This window comes from Dendropsophus ebraccatus, unplaced genomic scaffold (genome assembly GCF_027789765.1).
Source record: "Dendropsophus ebraccatus isolate aDenEbr1 unplaced genomic scaffold, aDenEbr1.pat pat_scaffold_685_ctg1, whole genome shotgun sequence".
Lineage (NCBI taxonomy): Eukaryota > Metazoa > Chordata > Amphibia > Anura > Hylidae > Dendropsophus > Dendropsophus ebraccatus.
The window spans coordinates 36,101-58,318 of NW_027210284.1; the positions used below are offsets into that span (position 1 = coordinate 36,101).

The following is a 22,218-nucleotide window of genomic DNA, read 5'->3' on the forward strand; positions in this document are numbered from 1 at the left end:
AAAAAAACTACAGATTGCTTTTTTTTTATTACATTTTATGTATAAAAAATTTTATAAAAAGCGATCAATACGTCCGATCTAGAAAAAAATGTTACTAATAAAAACTAGAGATCATGACGCAAAAAAAGATGCCCCATACGATCCCGTAGGTGAAAAAAAAAAGTGCTATAAGAGTCACAATGGGGCCATTTTAAATATGCCTGTTTGCAAAAAAAAAGTTGTACTGCTAATAAAAATAGTAAAACGTTAGAAAACCTAGTAAACGTGCATATCGCCGTGTTCAGACCGACCTATAGAATAAATAAAAAATGTCAGTTTTACTGTAAACTGCATTACGTAAACATGGAACCCCCACCCCCCACTCCAAAATTTGTGGAATTGCATTCTTTGACCCAAATTCACACCATAAATGATATTTTGGTGGTTCCGTCATTCATTTTATGACAGATTGAAAGATGCCATTACAAAGTACACCTGCTCCTGAAAAAAAACAAGCCCTCACATGGCCCCATAGATGGAAAAATAAAAGAGTTATTGGTCTTAGGCGAGGCGAGGAGGAAAAAACGAAAACGCAAAAGTGACAATTGGCCCTCCTTAAGGGGTTAATATTAATAGCTATGGAATACAGCATTGATGATCCACATTTCCATATAGATACATAATATAATTACAGGAACCACAGGCCTCCGCTCTTACCATGACAGACAATCCTTTAGGGCGTTGTAGTAAGGATATCGGGATATAACACAAAGGGCGAAAGATACATAAGCTTCATATGTCTTGGTGCTATTGGTGGAGGAGTCCCAGTAAACCTGCCCATTGGATAGTCCCAATGTATCCTGGGAACACAGATACTTATATGTACACAAGACCAAAAAAAATACAACAGAACATTTCCAGAACATCCACATTTCTTATACAAGTGTAAACAAGGACGAAGCTCCGGGGAGAGGCGTAATTATCAGTGTAATGATGGGGTCCTGCAGCCGTAAAGGGACGGTAATTACCGACTCCGCTGTACAAAGAACTTCTCTACTAGCATAGTCATACCTGAATGGACCTGGAGAACTGAGCAACAACTCCGTACGTCCTGTTCCCCAAAACATCTGTAAATATAAGGGAGTGGAAATGCTCCTCTGTAGGCTCAAAGGTCACTTGTAGCCCCCCTAGAAGGAGAGAAAAGCAACAAAGGAGACATTGGGGAAACCTTAGTGTGAACATACCCTTAGAATGATACAATTCGATATATCATCACAGTCACAGCTAGAGCTTCGAAGGACAGCACATGTATGGAGGATTGTGATCCCCAGTGTACAGTATCAGAGAAGAGGCTTTCTGACTACTGGAACTCCCACTTTTCACAAGAATTGGGGTCCCTTGTCTCTCAAGTGAATGGCTCAGTGCATTCCCATAGATCAATCATGTCAAACTCTGGCCCATGGTGCCATTATTTTTGGCCCGCCAGGCAATTCAGAGTTTTAATTACATCTGGCCCGCCATGGCTACTATATAAGAGACTATTGGGGAGGGCTGGCTACTATATAAGAGACTATGGGGAGGGCTGGCTACTATATAAGAGACTATGGGGAGGGCTGGCTACTCTATAAGAGACTATTGGGGAGGGCTGGCTACTATATAAGAGACTATGGGGAGGGCTGGCTACTATATAAGAGACTATGGGGAGGGCTGGCTACTATATAAGAGACTATGGGGAGGGCTGGCCACTATATAAGAGACTATGGGGTAGGGCTGGTTACTATATGAGTCTATTGGGGAGGGCTGGTTACTATATAAGAGACTATGGGGAGGGCTGGCTACTATATAAGAGACTATTGGGGAGGGCTGGTTACTATATAAGAGACTATGGGGAGGGCTGGCTACTACATAAGAGACTATGGGGGAGGGCTGGCTACTATATAAGAGACTATGGGGGAGGGCTGGCTACTACATAAGAGACTATGGGGGAGGGCTGGCTACTATATAAGAGACTATTGGGGAGGGCTGGCTACTATATAAGAGACTATTGGGGAGGGCTGGCTACTATATAAGAGACTATGGGGAGGGCTGGCTACTATATAAGAGACTATTGGGGAGGGCTGGCTACTATATAAGAGACTATGGGGGAGGGCTGGCTACTATATAAGAGACTATGGGGGAGGGCTGGCTACTATATGAGTCTATTGGGGAGGGCTGGTTACTATATAAGAGACTATGGGGAGGGCTGGCTACTATATAAGAGACTATTGGGGAGGGCTGGTTACTATATAAGAGACTATGGGGAGGGCTGGCTACTACATAAGAGACTATGGGGGAGGGCTGGCTACTATATAAGAGACTATGGGGAGGGCTGGCTACTACATAAGAGACTATGGGGGAGGGCTGGCTACTATATAAGAGACTATTGGGGAGGGCTGGCTACTATATAAGAGACTATTGGGGAGGGCTGGCTACTATATAAGAGACTATGGGGAGGGCTGGCTACTATATAAGAGACTATGGGGGAGGGCTGGCTACTATATAAGAGACTATGGGGGAGGGCTGGCTACTATATAAGAGACTACAAGGGAGGACTGGCTACTATATAAGAGACTATGGGGGAGGGCTGGCTACTATATAAGAGACTATGGGGGAGGGCTGGCTACTATATAAGAGACTATGGGGGAGGTCTGGTTACTACATAAGAGACTATGGGGAGGGCTGGCTACTATATTAGAGACTACAGGGAGGGCTGGCTACCATATAAGACTATTGGGGAGGGCTGGCTACTATATAGGAGACTATTGGGGAGGGCTGGCTACTATATAGGAGACTATTGGGGAGGGCTGGCTACTATATAAGATACTATTGGGGAGGGCTGGCTACTATATAAGAGACAATGGGAGAGGGCTGGCTACTATATAAGACTTTGGGGGAGGGCTGGCTACTATATAAGTCTTTGGGGCAGGGCTGGCTACTATATTAGAGACTACAGGGAGGGATGGCTACCATATAAGACTATTGGGGAGGGCTGGCTACTATATGAGACTATGGGGAGGGCTGGCTACTATATAAGACTATTGGGGAGGGCTGGCTACTATATAAGACTTTGGGGGAGGGCTGGCTACTATATGGGAAACTTGGGAGCTGGCTACTATTTGGGCACTATTGGAAGGGCTGGCTAATATGTGGGGCAATTTTTTGGGATTGGCTATTACATGGGTTGGGGTTTAATCATGTCATAGTAATTTATCATATTCCACGGGTCTGGGAGGCTCACACCACTGACAGTGCCAGGAACACCGCACGCTGCTCTTACAGTGCCAGCACCGCGGTATTCACGCTTCAATAATTATCAAGGTTGGCCCGCGACTTTGTCCAATTTTTTAATTTTGGCCCACTGTGTATTTGAGTTTGACACCCCAGCCATAGATCGTGAACAGAGCAGCAGTCACTCCTCTCCGGATAACGCCCAACTCATCCTATACTGCCCAATCTCTGACTCTCCAGGCATGATAGGAATATTAGCAACAGCTAGAGGGTTGCAGGTCTGACACCTGTGCTGTAAGGCATATAGGAGAGCGCATGTCTACCTGGGAAGCAGAGTTGGGGCAGTCCTGCAAAGTCGATGTCTTTGGGAACGCTGATCTCCTCGGTGGTGGTCTCCTTATGGTCCACGTTGTTACCAGTCCCCGAGTCCACCTTGGGCCTTTCCTTCTTTTTCCGGAAGGATCGCCTCTTCCCAAATTTCGGGGGCTGGCTCTGGACTGCAGACGAGCTCTGTGATTCCTCCTTGAGTGCAAAAGGAGGGCTGAATGCATTGATGACTTCTGGTTCCAGGACCCGGAGGCTTCTTATACCTTTTTGGGCAACCTAAAAGGTTAAAAAAGAAAATCCAAAAATTGGTAAAAAATAAATTAATGAAATTATTGCCCCCCCCCTGTTTGATTGGGGGGCGGGGTCTAGCTGCAGTTCTTGTGGGCTGCAGCAAGTTTTCCTTCTCTGTATTTCATATTCTATGTGCAAAACAAGAGTCCGTGGAGCCTCAGTTGCGAGTCTCAAAACAAGGGATAGCCAGATATCTCTAGCCTGTTGCCACGGGGTGCCCCCATGATGGGGAGAGCACCACACCACCCTGATAAATAGCCCCTTAAGTCCCACTCGGTATTGGAACATAAATAGGGAAACAACAGGGTGGCCCCTTTTTGTCAATGTCTAACTCAAGGTGCGAGTATTGCGATCATGACAAGGTCTTGCCAAGGCAGGCTTCCATCCACAGACAGCCGTTTCGGGGTATTTGCCCCTCGTCAGTGTGCAGCAGGATTCTGGCTAGTTGGGGCAATGACAAATCAACCAACAAAACACAGTAATCACTGAATTCAAGGAGAACAGTGAAAAAAATTGGGGGGCATCAGTGGAGACTCTTGATTGAGTGCTTCAGTGGAATTTTGGGGGATTTAGAGGGGAAGTATCAAGCAGGTTAGACAAATCTAACTTGCTGATAGCTCCCGAGTGAGCACAGGGCGCTGAGGATTAAGGTATGACTCTTACCTATATCTTCTGTTAACTTCATCCTCAGTCCCGTTGCTAAGCCGTTAGGAGCACTGGGGGCGTGGCTACTGCACCTCCGAGCATTGATCCGCCCCTCCATTGCTAATCATAAGGGGGCGGGCCAGGCAGAGGCAGATCACTGCTCAGGGGTGGGGCTACAGCCAAAAGAAGGTCCGCCCCCCTTTAATGATTATCAATGGAGGGGGCGGGCCGAATCAATGCTAGGAAGGGCGGCAGCCATGTCTCTAGTGCTCCTAACGGCCTATTGGGCACAACTATCAGCACAGGAACGGAGCTGAGGATGAAGGTAACAGACATGCCTTCATCTTCAGCATCCTGGGCCCACTAGGGATCTGTCGGCAGGTAAGATTTCTCTAACCTGCTCATTGTTCCCCTTTAAAACGTCACCAGGAGTAACTTGTTCTCAGACGTGTCAATAGCTACTGATCCAGGACCTGATGTGATCTGAGATACAGCCGGGTGGAGTGTGCAGCAGTTCGCGTCTCTCCCCGGCTGTCAATTCCTCACTTCATTACAGTCAATGGAGCAAACAAGTAAGAAATAGGGCGCACTGTCATGCACACCCCCCTATCTAAGGATGACACTGAGAACCGATGCGATCAATAACGCTGTCTAGCTTTGACGCATAGTCTATTGTAACCTTAAAAGGGTTATTCAGTATTAGAAAACCATACCTGCTTTCTTCCGGCTATAGCGCCCCTCTTGTCCTCAGGTTTTGTGTGGTATTGTAGCTTGTTGTAATACCACACACAACCTCAGGACAGGGGCAGTGCTGTTTCTGGAAGAAAGCAGCCATGTTGTTCCAAACCTAGATAACCCATTTACATCTACCTACTGTCCCACCAGTGGATCAGGCCCTGTGGGGGGATAAGACACAATGTTAGTTTGAGGGAAAAGTAAAGATCATTAAAGGGACAGATCATCTTTTAACCAAAACTATTTTCCATTCAGGATTGTGGATACGAGCGTATAGGCCAATGCGGGAAACGGCTGCCACCAATATGTACATGGTAACGGTATCACAAAGACACGGATATGTCGCCACTGATCCTGCACATGTGAGATACCCAAAGACGTCTCCACATGCGACCACCAGAGGCACATGCAGTTATCTTTCTGCAAACACATCCGAGTCGACGTCCTCTAAGCGGAGTCACTACATAGGCGCCGTCATTTATACAAAGTCTGCATAGATCATTATTAGGCCAGGTTCACACTTGCAGCAGCTCAGTCCTCAGATTACAAGTCTATGGAGATGGGAGGAGGAGTGCCTGGGAACACAGCGAGAGACAGAGGGAAGGACAGCTAAAACATATCCTGCAGAGCAGAAATGCTCTAAGTCATGGGTCTCCAAACTGCGGCCCCCAGCTGTTGCAAAACCACAGTTCCCATAATGCCTGGACAGCTAAAGCTTTGGATTTGGTTGTCCAGGAATGATGGGAAATGTAGTATTGCAACAGCTGGAGGGCCGCAGTTTGGAGACCCATGCTCTAAATGCTACTAAACTTCCATATACAAGAGAAATAATGGCCCGATATAGCGCCGCTCCACATGTGCACACACCGCGGCTTATACTGAGGAGCAGAAACGCTTTATTATACGTATAACATATGGCAGTCATGACCGCGGCCATTCAGCATATAAATGACACACAAAGCACAGTAACATCCTTCTTTGTTCCTTCTCAAAATTTATGCAAGTGTCAGTATTCACTGCAGTCCTGGCATTCTATTCATGAAGAAGGGAGCTCAGGATGAGCATCATAACATCCTGCACAGGCCGGTGGGCTGCAGCACATGGAATTGTGGGAAGAGACATAAAAAGAGAGACTATATAATATAGATAGATAGATAGATAGATAGATAGATAGATAGATAGGAGATAGATAGATAGATAGATAGATAGGAGATAGATAGATAGATAGATGATAGATAGATAGATAGATAGGAGACAGATAGATAGATAGATAGATAGATAGATAGAATTAACCCTGTGACGACTGTCAGTGAATTGATGCAATCTGTAGGTGATTCTGGGTGAAAAATAGAGAAGAATAAAGCAGAATCCGGGGCTGTAAGGTGCGGTCATGTATGTGTCAGGCTGCCCTGATACAGAGAAAGAAAAGCACAGTAACCCATTCAGGTGTGAAGCCCTACAGGGAAGTCACTAGAACCAGACAACACACAGACGTAGCAGAGCCGAGTTTAGAAAACATAGAGAGGTCTTTGGAAAGGCGCTCCATTTTCATTAAATGCCCTGACAGCATTAAAGGGGTTGTTCACCAAAAAGTTGTTTTTCTTTCAAATCAGAGATTTGCCAGAGATTTATAATGTACTTCTTTTTAAAAATCTACAGTCTTCCAATACTTATCAGCTGCTGTATGTTCTACAGGAAGTGGTGTATTCCTTCCAGTTTGGGAAGTAGAAGAGGTTTTCTATGGGGATAGTTCCTGACATGGACAGAGGCGGCAGCAGAGAGCACTGTGTAAGACTGGAAAGAATACACCACTTCCAGTACTTATCAGCTGCTGTATGTCCTGCAGGAAGACTGGATATTTTTTAATATAAGTAAATTACACTTTCTGCTGGCACCAGTTGACCTGAAAGAAAACATTTTTTGGTAAACTACCCCTTTAAAGTGTTAGGGCATTCTGCGAGTTGTAGTTCTGCTAAGAGACACAGGCTAGAAACCACAATTCTTCAGGGTTAGGTTTTGGGCTCTAAAGACAACCCGGCAATGGCTGAAAAAACATTGTGGTCAGAACTTTCTATTTTAGAAGGAAAGGCCTTTACCTCCAGCAGACAGATACTAGTTATATTGCGTAAACCATCATGCAGATCAGTTTGTGTTACCCAGAATATCCCGGCTTACCGGCAGCTGACAGAGGTGAGCACAATGACTCAGACACCAGGAGTTTCCTCATTGCCCAAATAACTGTGTAAAAGGCTGAAATAAGGTGAGGTGTGCGGCATGAGGCGTCCGCTCCGCAAGGAAGAAGATCTACAGCAGGGTTCTCCAATCTCTGACTGACTACCACTCCCAGCATCCCCTACACTGCATAATGAGAGTTGTAGTTGTGGAATACAGGTCAGGTATATGTTGTCCTAAAGGAATAGGTGGACGTACAATGTACCTGGAAAGTTTTCAGCCCCCTACACTTCTTTCACATATTATGTCGCAGCCTTGTGCTAGCAATAATCTGCACTCAATACCCCGAGAAAGGGAAAACAGAAGTTTAGAATTTTATTAAGTTAAATTTATTAATTAGGAAAAACCTAGAATTTTTACATGGACATCAGTATTCGGAGCCTTTGGTATGACATGTGACATTCAGCTCCTCCTATTCCTCCTGATCATCTCAGATGTTTTTCCACCTTTATTGGAGTCAGTGATAGTAAATCCAGCTGATTGGACGGGATCAGGAAAGACTCTGCCCCCTTTTATATGAGGTTTCATAGCTGACAATGCATCAGAGAAAACACAAAGCCAGTAAGAGGAAAGAGCTGCCTGTAGAGCTCAGAGACAGGATTGTGTGGGGGAGGATAAGGAGGAGGAGGAAAGAGCTGCCTGTAGAGCTCAGAGACAGGATTGTGTGGGGGAGGATAAGGAGGAGGAGGAAAGAGCTGCCTGTAGAGCTCAGAGACAGGATTGTGTGGGGGAGGATAAGGAGGAGGAGGAAAGAGCTGCCTGTAGAGCTCAGAGACAGGATTGTGTGGGGGAGGATAAGGAGGAGGAGGAAAGAGCTGCCTGTAGAGCTCAGAGACAGAATTGTGTGGGGGAGGATAAGGAGGAGGAGGAAAGAGCTGCCTGTAGAGCTCAGAGACAGGACTGTGTGGAGAAGGATAAGGAGGAGGAGGAAAGACCTGCCTGTAGAGCTCGGAGACAGGACTGTGTGGTGGTGGTGGTGGAGGAGGAGGAGGAGGAGGGAGGAGGAGGAGGAGGAGGAAAGAGCTGCCTGTAGAGCTCAAAGACAGGACTGTGTGGAGGAGGAAAGAGCTGCCTGTAGAGCTCAGAGACAGGACTGTGTGGAGGAGGAAAGAGCTGCCTGTAGAGCTCAGAGACAGGACTGTGTGGAGGAGGAAAGAGCTGCCTGTAGAGCTCAGAGACAGGACTGTGTGGAGGAGGAAAGAGCTGCCTGTAGAGCTCAGAGACAGGACTGTGTGGAGGAGGAAAGAGCTGCCTGTAGAGCTCAGAGACAGGACTGTGTGGAGGAGGAAAGAGCTGCCTGTAGAGCTCAGATACAGGACTGTGTGGAGGAGGAAAGAGCTGCCTGTAGGGCTCAGATACAGGACTGTGTGGAGGAAGAGAGAGATGCCTGTAGGGCTCAGAGACAGAGACAGGGGACAAACATATGTCTCTATCTGCTACACCTACAGCTCTCAAGAGCACAGAGGCCTTCTTAATTTTTAAATAGAAGACATCTGGAACAACCAGGACTTTCTAGACCTACCACCCCACAACACTAGGTGATCAGGGTAAAAGCGACTTTGTAAGAGAGGTGATCAGGAACTGTCTAGATCAGCGCTTCTCAAACTTTTTCTACTGGAGCCCCATCCAACAGGAAAAAATTGTGACAGGCATCACCATCTGTGTTTGAAGTCCATGCATATATAAACTATTGCTCAGTCTACCCTTCTTTTGTCTCCTAAACTCTGTATAACACCAAATAAGTACAGATTGAGCCAGTAATGTTCCTAAACCAGAGATTGTTGCAGTCAGGGAAAGGACAGTGCAGTTTAGAGTCACTTTTGTTAAAAAAAAAATGCCTCCGCAACTGAGCCTCACCTACAACTAGGGGGCGCCTCACCGTTTGAGAAGCACTGGTCTAGAGCAGCAGCAAATACTCATATAACAGTACCTGACATGGACAGAGGTGGCAGCAGAGAGCACTGTGTCAGACTGTCCTTCCTGCAGGACATACAGCAGCTGATAAGTACTGGAAGACTGGAGATTTTTTTATAGAAGTAATTTACAAATCTGTATAACTTTGTGACACCAGTTGATTTAAAAACATTTTTTTCCCCTCTGTAGCACCCAATGAAGTAACTAACTATTAGAGAGAAATCCCACAGTGCACTGCACCATCCACCATCGGGCAGTAGTAGTTTCTGTATTACACCCTGACTCCTTGTAGGGGACGGAATGCATTACGAATATATAAGACGCGTCACTTACACCTTTCCATGTCATGTGATGGAGGCCGAGTTACTAATATACAGTAATAATAGTTTCCGTGCGTCTCAGCGGTCTCTCCATGGAGCTGCAGACGTGCTCATAGGGAATGAGTAATAAGGGACTAAGCTTGTCCTTCCATGGGTTACATCCTGTTCCTTTGCCAGGTTCAGGCGGGTTTATAAAGGCCGTGTATGTATTCAGTGACAGCTATTTACTTAGTAGGCAAATATAAGGCGGCACAAGGGCAAAAAGTATAGTGAACAGCAGCAGCGGGTACACACTGGGTATCTGGGTGAAGACTGCCTAACAAAAGCAAAGTCTTCCTTATAAGAAGTTTTCAGCCTCAATCTATGGACTTGTAGTTATCCTGTATGGAGCTGTGTGCCGCCATATGGTGCTGTGTGCCCTATAAACATTGCTACTAGAGAACAATAGCTTGTAACATGGTCTTAAATGGAGCAAGTCGTCAGCTCCTCTATGGCTGTCACATTACATATAGTACAGCAGTGTGGAGAAGCCCCGGGGGGTCGGACTGGTTATCAGAAGAAGGATGTTCTGTCATGTCCATCAGTACGCCCGCAGCTGATCCACCGCCCATCAATGTCACTTTTATAAATCCATCATCTTTAACAGTAGAGATTAAAGGGAACATAAAATATCATCCATGAAATATAAACCATGAACGTCGCCCCTTCCCCCTCCGGAATAACTAATGACGAGACAAAAAAATTATTCACACTCAACAACAAAGTTACAGAGAAGGCACAAAAATGTGACGCCATATAGCAAACCTGAAATGTGGCCAAACTGGTTGTCACTTTCCCACCGAGCTAACTTTACACAGAGATGCTGAATGCACAAGTATGTGATCAACCCACATAGCGAAACACCGAGGAACAAACCACTAATAGGTAAATGTCATTACATAAGTAGATTATAATAGTTATATTGTTATACATAGGAGGCAGTATTATAGTAGTTATATTCCTGTATATAGGAGCAGTATTATAGTAGTTATATTCCTGTATATAGGGGCAGTATTATAGTAGTTATATTCCTGTATATAGGGGGCAGTATTATAGAAGTTATATTCCTGTATATAGGGGGCAGTATTATAGTAGTTATATCCTTGTATATAGGAGCAGTATTATAGTAGTTATATTCCTGTATATAGGAGCAGTATTATAGTAGTTATATTCCTGTATATAGGAGCAGTATTATAGTAGTTATATTCCTGTATATAGGAGCAGTATTATAGTAGTTATATTCCTGTATATAGGAGCAGTATTATAGTAGTTATATTCCTGTATATAGGAGCAGTATTATAGTAGTTATATTCCTGTATATAGGGAGCAGTATTATAGTAGTTATATTCCTGTATATAGGAGCAGTATTATAGTAGTTATATTCCTGTATATAGGGGGCAGTATTATAGTAGTTATATTCCTGTATATAGGAGCAGTATTATAGTAGTTATATTCCTGTATATAGGAGCAGTATTATAGTAGTAATATTCCTGTATATAGGAGCAGTACTATAGTGGTTATATTCCTGTATATAAGAGCATTACTATAGTGGTTATATCCCTGTATATAGGGGGCAGTATTATAGTAGTTATATTCTTGTATATAGGGGGCGGTATTATAGTAGTTATATTCCTGTATACAGGAGCAGTATTATAGTAGTTATATTCCTGTATATAGGAGCAGTATTATAGTAGTTATATTCCTGTATATAGGAGCAGTATTATAGTAGTTATATTCCTGTATATAGGAGCAGTATTATAGTAGTTATCCCCGACATGGAGAGAGAGGAGCGGCCGCTCATCCCACATATGGCTGACACTAGTGCCGCTAGGCCTAATTTTAAAACCGTCAGGGTGTCGGTATATAATTTGATCAAACAATAATAGCCCCATGTACCACGTGCAGGTCCCCTGGTTCACACGGGTCCCTACGCTAACTCACCACCGTGTTGGTCAGCGACCGCCACCCCCGCAAAGCATGCAAGTACAGGGAAGGGAGGCCATGGAATGGCCTTGCAACCCCAATGTCACAGGACCAAACTCAAAGTGCCCCCCCAAAACCCGTCCGGCACCACCGGCGGGGAAGGCTGCCCCCAAACAACACAAGCATGAATGTGATATTGCACTCACCAATGCTGCTGCAAGCATAATGGGAAGGACATGAGGTACTGACATGTGAGCACAGGTATATCCTGCCAATTTGGATCATGTGGGTCTTAAGGGGGAGTGCCAGCTGCTCAGAAAAAAGAGAACTGTAAAACACGACATGGAGAGAGAGGAGCGGCCACTCATCCCACATATGGCCGACACTAGTGCCGCTAGGCCTATTTCAAAAACCGTCAGGATGTTGGTATATAATTTGATCAAACCATATTGCCGCATGTACCACGTGCAGGTCCCCTGGTTCACATGGGTCCCTACACTAACTCCACACCGTGCATGCACAAGCAGGAAAGGGGGCCATAGAATGGCCCTGCAACCCCAATGTCACAAGACAAAACCTAAGCGCCCCCCCCCCCCCCCCCCCAAAACCCAGCAGGCACCACTGGTGGAGAAAACTGCCACCAAGTAACAAGTGTGAATATGACCTTGCTACTCACCATTGCTCCTGAAGGTACACTGGGAAGGATAGGAGGCACTTGCCATGTATGCACAGGTGCTTCCTGCTTATTGGGGTGACATGGGTTTTACAAAAAGCAGTGCCAACTGCTCAGAAAAGGGAGAAAAGTAAAATAGGAGCAGCTGCATCTTACACCTATGGCTGACACTAATGCCTCTCAGCTACATTTAAAATCCAACGCCAGGATGTTTGTATATAATTTCATCCAACCATATTGCCTCTTGTACCACGTGCAGGTCCCCTGGTTCACATCAGCGACCGCCAACCCCACAAATTGTGCACAAGCAGGGAAGGGGGGCCATAGAACGGCCCTGCAACCCCATTGTTACAAGACCAAACCCCAAAGGCCACCCCAAACCCAGCAGGCGCAGCTGGCAGAGAAAGCGGCAACCAAGCAACACAAGTGTGAACAAGGGTTGGTGGCCGCTGACTGACACAGTGGTTAGTGTAGGGACACATGTGGGCCACCGGACCTGCATGTGGTACATGGGGCAATATGGTTTGATCAAATTATATACCAACATCCTGGCATTGGTTTTTAAATGTAGCCGAGAGGCATTAGTGTCAGCCATAGGTGTGATGTGCAGCTCCTTTCTCTCCATGTCTGTATTTTACTTTTCTCCCTTTTCTGAGTGGCTAGCACTCCTCCTTGTAAGACCCATGTGACCCCAATCAGCAGGAGGCGCCTGGGCACACATGGCAAGTACCTCCTATGTTTCCCATTCTACCGGCAGGAGCAATGGTAAGTAGTAAGATTATATTCATACTTGTGTTGCTTGGCGGCAGCTTTTTCTGCTGGTGGTGCCTGCTGGGTTTTGGGGGGGCCCTTGGGGTTTGGTCCTGTGACAGTGGGGTTGCAGGGCCGTTCTATGGCCTCCCTTCCCTGCTTGTGCATGCTTTGCGGGATTGGTGGTCGCTGACCGACACAGTGTGGAGTTAGTGTAGGGACTCATGTGAACCAGGAGACCTGCACGCTGGTGCATGAGGCAATATGGTTAGATCAAATTATATACCAACATCCTGGCGTTGGTTTTGTAAATGTAGCCGAGAGGCATTAGTGTCAGCCATAGGTGTGATGTGCAGCAGCTCCTTTCTCTCCATGTCGCATTATAGTAGTTATATTCTATATAGGAGCTAGAGATGAGCGAACCGGGTTCGGGTCCATCTGAACCCGAACGGTATTTGATTAGTGGGGGCTGCTGAACTTGGATAAAGCTCTAAGGTTGTCTAGAAAACATGGGCACAGCCAATGACTATATCCATGTTTTCCACATAGCCTTAGGGCTTTATCCAACTTCAGCAGCCACCGCTAATCAAATGCCGAATGTTCGGGTTCGGATGGACTCCAGCATGCTCCAGGTTCGCTCATCTCTAATAGGAGCCATATTATACACCATGCTGTAAATGAACATTGCAGGGCGTCTTCTTCAGTTCTATTTGGGGCCATGCAGCAATAAAAATAATGAAATATTGTCTGCCTGTCAGAATATGAAAATAATTGGCAGCTTTTCAGTCATTACTGATTCTAACTAGGGGATCTCCATAGAAATCTCAGAATCAGCTCCTTCATATTGGGGACCAGACAATGTTACCACTCATCATTGTCTCCTGGTTACACAATGAACCCTTCCTTCCTTACTTCTTGTTTTCGGCTGCCAAATTTAAAAAATTCCTCAACTTTACAATTCAACTTTTTGTTCCTCTTCTGGTTCTGCATCTTTTTGGCACCTGAATGATTATAGGAAATGAAATTATAAATCTCCCAACAAGATAGAGTGGTCGGCACTGCTGTAGGCTATAGCGTCTCTTGGAGGCGTTGCACTAGCGTGTGTATATGGACATACGGTGTGTCAGTTGGGGTGGTGCTCACGATGAAACGTGACAGCTGTTTCGCACGTAGATGACACGTGACAGCTGTTTCGCACGTAGATCACGTGCTTCGACTGACAGTCGAAGCACATGATCTACGTGCGAAACAGCTGTCACGTGTCATCGGGGGAGGGGTTGGAGTCCTCACCGAAGTGAGCAGATCAAGCACTATGTCTGCATGAAAAAAGTGAAATAAAGGAGTCAAGCATACGGGTGAGTGCCCTCATTCTTTCTTCTTCTATAAATGAAATTATAAATCTTTATTAAGTTTTCATGTTTATATGATGAAAGGTTTTACTTACGTAGGCCAAAATAGATACTTTAAGGAGTGCACCACGTAACTCACAGCCACAAAGTCCTACCTACCCTAACCTCTGCTCTATGATCCTCCTGTTAAGGGCCTTTAGGAGGGACCCCTTGGAAACCAGGCAAAATACATTTAAAGAGTCACTGTCATATTTTTTTTTTTGCAGAAATCAATAGTCCAGGCGATTTTAAGAAACTTTGTAATTGGGTTTATTAGCCAAATCTGCCATTATCTGCATGTAAAAAGCCTTTTCCCAGGTCCCCCCCCCCCCATCCACTCTGAAAAATCTGAAAATTGTGACTTGTTGCAGGAGACGTCCCCTGTCTGTTCTAGGGAGAAGGGAGGGGGGAGGAGGAAGGAGGGAGTTAGCCGGCAGCAGAAAGCAGATAACAGAGGATTACAGGCACGGAGCTGGGTGACAGCTGTAATCTGAGCTCAGACAGGTCACTGGTGACTGTCACAGGAGATATCCCGTGAGGGATTTGTAGATTAACTCTTTGTTGTCCTGTTTTGGTCTTTTCTTTAGCTCTCTCCATAGGAGAACAATGAAGACAGGGGGGAGAGCTTCAAACTGCTTTTTCATGATAAAAATGCATTTTTCGGATAATAAACCCAATTACAAAGTTTCTTAAAATCGCATGGACTATTGATTTCTGCAAAAAAAAATTTCACGACAGTGACACTTTAACCTTTTAATTTCCTACACACCTGGCAAAATACATTTAACTTCTCATTTCCTACACACCTGCCTATGGTACACTGTAGAAGTAATGAAGTGCCGTTAGTAAATGAAGGACACTGATTATGCATAGTCAGCCTGGCCGGCTCCTGATCAAGTTTTTGTGTGAATAAGACCATGGGCATTGGGATGTCCCATGGACATAGTCAGATTCTGATCGGTGAATTCCGTCTTTCCTTCTTCCTTGTGAGGATAAGGGAAGCACTTAGTTCTTTACATGGAAATTTTTTGACATGACGAATCGAGTATTTCCAGCTGTGTGGATAGCAATTTAAAGGGATACTCTGGCAAAAATCTTTTTCTTTCAAATCAACTGGTGTCAGAACGTTATCCCCTTTGCTGCCACCTCTGTCCATGTCAGGTACTGTCCTGAGCAGTAGAGGTTTTCTATGGGGATTTGTTACTGCTCTGGACAGTTCCAGTTCCCTTCACATTACCCACGATAAAAACCTGCTCTAAAGATTTAAAAAAATGAGGTTCTTAGCAAACTATTTGATCAAACAGAATGTACCATCTCACCACACCAAGATGCCCTCAGAGAGATGGTCCTACTCTAGCAATGGCCTCTCTTGGGCTCACATTAAGAGGTGGAATTCAATCAGAATCCCGCCTGCCTCAGTGTGCAAATGAGATGCCTCGTGGGCCTCCGCCTCTTTTATAAACACACCCCTAGGGTGTGTTCACACCTACAGGATCCGCAGCAGATCCGCAGCAGATTTGATGGTGCAGATTTGATGCTGTGTTCAGTTTTTTTAATGAAATCTGCTGCGGATCCGGTAAGTGTGAACGTACCCTAAGGGTACGTTCACACTTACCGGATCCACAGCTGATTTTCTGCTGTGGATCCGCAGCAGATTTTATTTAATTAACTAAACACAGCATCAAATCTGCACCATCAAATCTACTGCAGATCTGCTGCGGATCCTGTAGGTGTGAACGCAATTTACAGAGGTATTTCAGGGAAAAATGACTTTTCGACTATCCACAGAATAGGGGAAAAGTAGGAGATCACAGGAGGTCCGACCTGTGTACACCCTGCCAATCTCCGTATCGGGCCTCAGGCTTCTGTGTTATGAATACAGCTGCGGTTACGGCACGTGACCCTTAGCTCTATTCATTCCTATGGACCGACGGAAAGAGCAGAATACACTGGAAGAGTGCTGTCCTCGCCTCTTTCCGTGAGCTCTATTCATAATACAGAAGTTGGGGTCCCGATACGGAGATCAGATTGGGGTACAGAGGTCAGGCACCACGTGATCTACTTTTTCTTAGAATACCTCAGTAGGGGTAGCTTCACACGTACTGGATATGTAACTCGCCCCTTTAAACCCCCGCAGCCCCCGGCGGCTGTGTGTGAGGCTCCCGGCTCCCGTCGGTCCCAATCAGCCAATCAATGATTGGCTGATGGGGAGCCTCACACACAGCCGCGGCACTGAGCAGGTAATGTATGCTCCGGGACGGGGGCTGCAGACGGCAGGCGGCGGGGAGTTAATGGGGCTGGGTCACATATTAGCGGTGGAATTAAAATTCCTCTGCGGGTATGTGCCCCATTCAACTTCACACTACCAGGAAACGCAGCTGATTTTGCTGCAAACTCGCAGCGTGAAATCCCCTGCAGATCCGGTACGTGTGAAGCTACCGTTATGCCTACAAATTGGGCATGAAGGATCAAACTAACGAAGCTCGGGTCCCCAGCCGCTCCCTGGTTAGAGAGGGGACCTGAGTTGTGAAGTGTGAGGTCCGCTCAACCAGTCAGCAGCCGTAGTGGGGTCTCGCACTGGCTGGCTGAGCACACGTCACAGGATAGAAGACAAGTAAGAGATTGAGGCGGGTCCAACAGCTGTACCCCCAGTTGTCTCCAAATAGACCCCAGTCTGCTTTGTTTTGAATAAAGCCGTGAGTACGGTACGTGACCTGCAGCTCTATTCATTCTCTATGGAGCTGCCGGAGAGAGTAGAGTACAATTCCATAGAGAAAGAATACAGCACCAGATCACATGCTGTAGCCGCGGCTGTATTCAAAACAAAGCAGCCGAGGGCGATATGGTGATCGACTGGGGGGGTGAGTTTGTTTTAAGTTAGAATACCCCTTTAACCCGCCTTTATGCTGTAGAGGCCTCAGCACCTTGCACATGGCACTTGTGGTTCTATTCACTGATAGAAGAAAGCTCTATACCCTGTGAGGAGCTCCATGTTAGATGCACATTCACTTCCATTGAGTCCTATGGAAGCCAAGACAGAAGCGGAGCAGACTGGATTTACACTTTACTTACCTGCATTACTGGAAATAAACCAATTCCCACATTAGCGGCGTACCACCCACACCCTGCCTCAACCTGTCCCCAACCAGGCAGCAATTTCCATATAACCATCTCACACTCGGCTGTGAAAGGTTGGATCGTGACTTTACACCCCGGTGGATTCATTCATCACTGTGACAAGTGCACATATAAGGTTTACAGAGTCCTGGCTCACATGCAGGATGGGGATCAGGATTACCGGGAACTTCCCTGCATGACCCACATGCTCCCCATCCTGCAGGTCGCCATGTCAGCTCCTGAATCACTCCGACATTACCCGTCACCTGACTGTAACCAGGACTTGTCCAGATACTGCCATAAAGAACTTAAAGGGTTAATTATACCTATAATTACTAACACTCGAGTGAAGACATTGTCACCGCGTACCATCTCCACTAACTCACTGATACTTATGATGGGAATTGTCGTTTTGCAACAGCTGGAGGGCCGAAGGTTCCCCATCCCTGCTGTAGACAGTGAGAACAATAGTTTTGAGTGGACCTGTCAAACTGTTCTAGTTCGGCAACATTCTCCGAACACTCAGCATTTGATTCCCGAGGCTGAGCAATCTGGATGCCGCCCTAGGGCTGCCAGGAAAATATGGTCTATGCCCTGTGTCTGGATCTGTGTTTTCCTGGACTCCCTAGGGTGGCATCCAACTTCTTCAGTCAAATGCCGCACTGAAGATTATCTCATCTCTAGAAGTATTAGTGGTCTTTCAGTCAACCCGTGCTTAAAGGGAACCTGTCAGCAAGAAGACAGAGCCGAACCTACCCTACCCCTAATAGAGTGCCGGATACTTACCTCCTCCTTCTGGTGACGCTCCAGATGTCGGTCCAGTCGCCGCCGCTCATCTTTGCACTCATTTTGCTAATGAGAGGAGTCCGCTGCCCAAACGAAATCCCTTAGTAGTATCACCGGAAGCGTCACCAGGAGGAGGAGGTATCCGAGGCTCTACAGCTGACAGGTTCCCTTTAAGAGCTTTCTCAATTCTTGGAGCCATAAGAGGTTCCCTTTAAGAGCTTTCTCCATTCTTGGAGCCATAAGAGGTTCCCTTTAAGAGCTTTCTCCATTTTTGGAGCCATAAGAGGTTCCCTTTAAGAGCTTTCTCCATTCTTGGAGCCATAAGAGGTTCCCTTTAAGAGCTTTCTCCATTCTTGGAGCCATAAGAGGTTCCCTTTAAGAGTTTCTCCATTCTTGGAGACATAAGAGGTCCCCTTTAGGAGCTTTCTCCATTCTTGGAGCCATAAGAGGTCCCCTTTAGGAGCTTTCTCCATTCTTGGAGCCATAAGAGTGGACCTATTATTATTTGAAGTGATCAGGGGTGGATTATCTTTGCTCTAGTCTATTGGCCAAACATCATACATTGAGTGATGTCACCGAGTGATGTCAGCCGCCTTAAGATCAGTGATTTCATCCCAAACTCGAAGATGCCTTGTTCTCTACCACTCTGCCAAGTATATTATGTGCACTCACAATAATTTTGCCTTCATCAGACACCTCTCAACCTACCTTGTCGATCTCTCGGATCTCATTCAGAGGAGGCCCCACCAGGACACAGATCTCCAGCAACCCAGAGGGAAGTTGTGCCTCTTCCATGTTTGCTGAATGTCCAAGACTGATGGCGCGAATGGAACCAAGACTTAAGAACGTGCCAGGCTACAAAACCAATAGGGCCAGATCGCCACTGTCACTATTGGGCATTGGGGTCAGGGTAAAGCAAAATCAACCAGCGGCCCCAATGGGGCCCTGAAGTAAGATCCAGACAGAGGGGAACTAGGCAGAAAGCCGATGCATGACTACAGAGAGACTGGCATCCCAGCTGGCACAGATTGGGTAGACTGGATGCAAGCAGCTCAGGCCACTTAAGACTATCTGATGTATGAGCGCCATGGCCTATAAGAAGAGGTAGATACTACAGTGCTTCTGGATAATCCGGATATAGGGTGGCAGCTCACTAATAAGTACAGAAGACTCGAGTCTAGAGCTTGGGCAGTGCTACACGAATCTGCTTCCCATAGTTCACAACAGGGCACAGAGAACGGTCCACGCAGAGGAGTCCGCGATCCGCAAGGTACTGCCAGCAATCCAGGCGGCACAAGGGATCAGATGTTCATCAAACTGCTACAAAGTAAACATAAGAGTGTAGAATCCCCCATGAAGGTGAGTATCCAACAATCCTACAGACCAGATCTGGCTGCTGGTCCAGACTTACAGCCGTGATCCAAGGAGCAAAGCCGGCTATGGTAGCGGGATGCTATAGAGAGTCTCACTGTGATGGGGGCCGCTCATGGTCATACTGGTAGCCAAGCCACAAAGTTTTTAGCGATGATCCAAGAGTATGCAGCGTATCCAGTAATACCCTCTGTGCTATAGTATGCGGAATGGGAGGAATGCACCATGCATGGGAGGAATGCACCATGCATGGGAGGAATGCACCATGCATGGGAGGAATGCACCATGCATGGGAGGAATGCGCTATGCAGGAGAGGAATGCACCATGCTTATGGCCTGGGCATGGTCAAATATACTCAGATATCAGGGTTGGGCATCCTGGATCAGCAGCTTTATCCTCAGATATGGAAGTTCTTAAGGTTCACAGGATCCAGGATCAGCAGGGACACACAGAGAAGCTGCAGAAGTATAAAAGTCAGACTTCAAGGAGTGAACTTGTGCAGAGTTTCCAGCTGAGCAGAGTCTGTGGCAGTGATGGCAGAAGTCCAATGTATAAGCTGCAGGCCTCAGTTCCCCGGCTCCGGCTCCCGATCTGTCTCCAAGACACCAGCAACCTGTGCCGCCTCCTGCGCCGCTCTCCACAACTGATAGCAAACTAGGGCGTTACCGATCCGTACTCCTAGCCCCGCCCACAGCGCCGTGGTCACCTCATAACTCCGCCCACATCAGGGAACATAGTTTACTGTAACCACGCCAACATACACATAGCCACGCCCACACTGCGCGGCGTCCTGTCAGAGAAGGGCGTGGTTTGCACCTGACATCAACGCCAGGAGCCGCCAATCATAGCTAGACAGGCGTGGCTTTCTCTCCGTTCGGAGATTCCTATAGGACCCAGGAGCAGCCAATCAGCCGCAGTACTCTACGTATGTAAATGAGGTTGAGTCAACTTCCTAGCTGACGAAAGGGCGGGAAGAAAAGATTTTACCTCATGAGAGGAATGTCCCCGGTCATGTGAGGAGCTGCCACCTCAGCAGTGCTGGGAACCAGAGTATTACCTGAGGGGCTGAGACTGTGGTGTGAGCAGGAAGGAAAGTATGAAAAATAACAATTATATATAAATAAGACACAAAGGTCACAGGTTGTAGGTAAGTCAGCCCTCAGCATGGTGGGAAGAGCTCTAGCCATGAGGTGTTATTGCTATAGGACGTTGTCCGTGTATACAGACAATTTTACAGCCCATTCCTTTCTATTGGGCTATTCAGACGTTCCGTGATTTCACTGATTCGTGCCGTTAAAAAATAGGACATGTCATTACTCAGAATAGATGCACGGAAAGGATACCCCAAAGAAATCAGTGAGATCCGTGTTTTTTACCAATGTGACATCCGTGTTTGTTCGTGAAAAACACGGATGTGATGTAATCAATGTTATTTAAAATGCTTTAAAACAGATCCGTGAAAAAAACAGACACGGATGCAAAAACGGCTTGTTTTGCACAGATCGTGGAGGTCTGCTAGCTACCTCCGTGATCCGAGCAAAACAATCCGTTTTGTATCCGTGTCCGTGTTTTTTCACGGATCTGTTTTAAAGCATTTTAAATAACATTGATTACATCACATCCGTGTTTTTCACGAACGAACACGGATGTCACATTGGTAAAAAACGCAGATCTCATTGATTTCTATGTAGAATCAGATCCGTGCTTCCGTTCTGAGTTATGACATCTCCTATTTTTAAACGGAACAGAATGGAGATCCGTGAAAACACTGAACATGTGAATAGCCCAATACAAAGCAATGGTTTATAAATTTGTCCGGAATTAATCAGTGTGGATTCCTTAGTCTGAACCCAGCCTCACTATATGCTATAAACCTCTTCCAGTCATGTTATGTGTGCAGGTTATAATATGTGTATATAGCACAATAAAAAAAAAACATAATACATGCACATTTTGCTTGTATATTATGGATGCTAGTTTCAGCCCGACCATGGGTCCCATAACCTGACGGCAACATGGCTCCCTAAGTCCTCTCAGTTCTGGTATCTGAACCCTGGGTAGACCCGTAATATGCAAGCAAAAATGTGACTATATTGTGCTTGTGTGAAAGCTGTGTAAACCTGCTGTGCTGCTCAGACATATCTGTGGGGTCTATACAGGGGCGGTCTTGGCATTTCTGGGGCCCCCCCCCTCGACACGCACTCCACAACAATAGACCGCTGTGTGCTGCCCCCAGTAGTATATACCCCTTGTGCGCAGCTGTCAGTAGTGTATACCCCTTGTGTGCTTCCCCTCAGGAGTATATACCCCTTGTGTGCTTCCCCCAGTAGTGTATAGACGCCTGTGTGTTCCCCTAGTTGTATATAGACCCCCTGTGTGCTGTCCCAGTTGTATATAAACCCCTGTGTGCAGCCCCCAGTCATATATACCCCGTGTGCTGCCCCCAGTAAAGTTTGTTTA

The 22,218-nt window shown here is 46.3% G+C and overlaps 1 protein-coding gene across 1 annotated transcript in view; it reads right to left on the reverse strand.

Annotated features, from left to right (window-relative positions):
• Nucleotides 1–20,414, reverse strand: part of LOC138778795 (DENN domain-containing protein 3-like) — a gene marked incomplete at its 3' end in the record, with an annotated part of 50,905 nt that extends 30,491 nt beyond the window's left edge. The window contains 4 exon segments of the mRNA XM_069956531.1: nt 697–839; nt 1,051–1,166; nt 3,570–3,849; nt 19,095–20,414. Of these exon segments, the coding sequence (XP_069812632.1) occupies nt 697–839; nt 1,051–1,166; nt 3,570–3,849; nt 19,095–19,181 (626 nt within the window).
• Nucleotides 20,415–22,218: the final 1,804 nt, after the last annotated feature.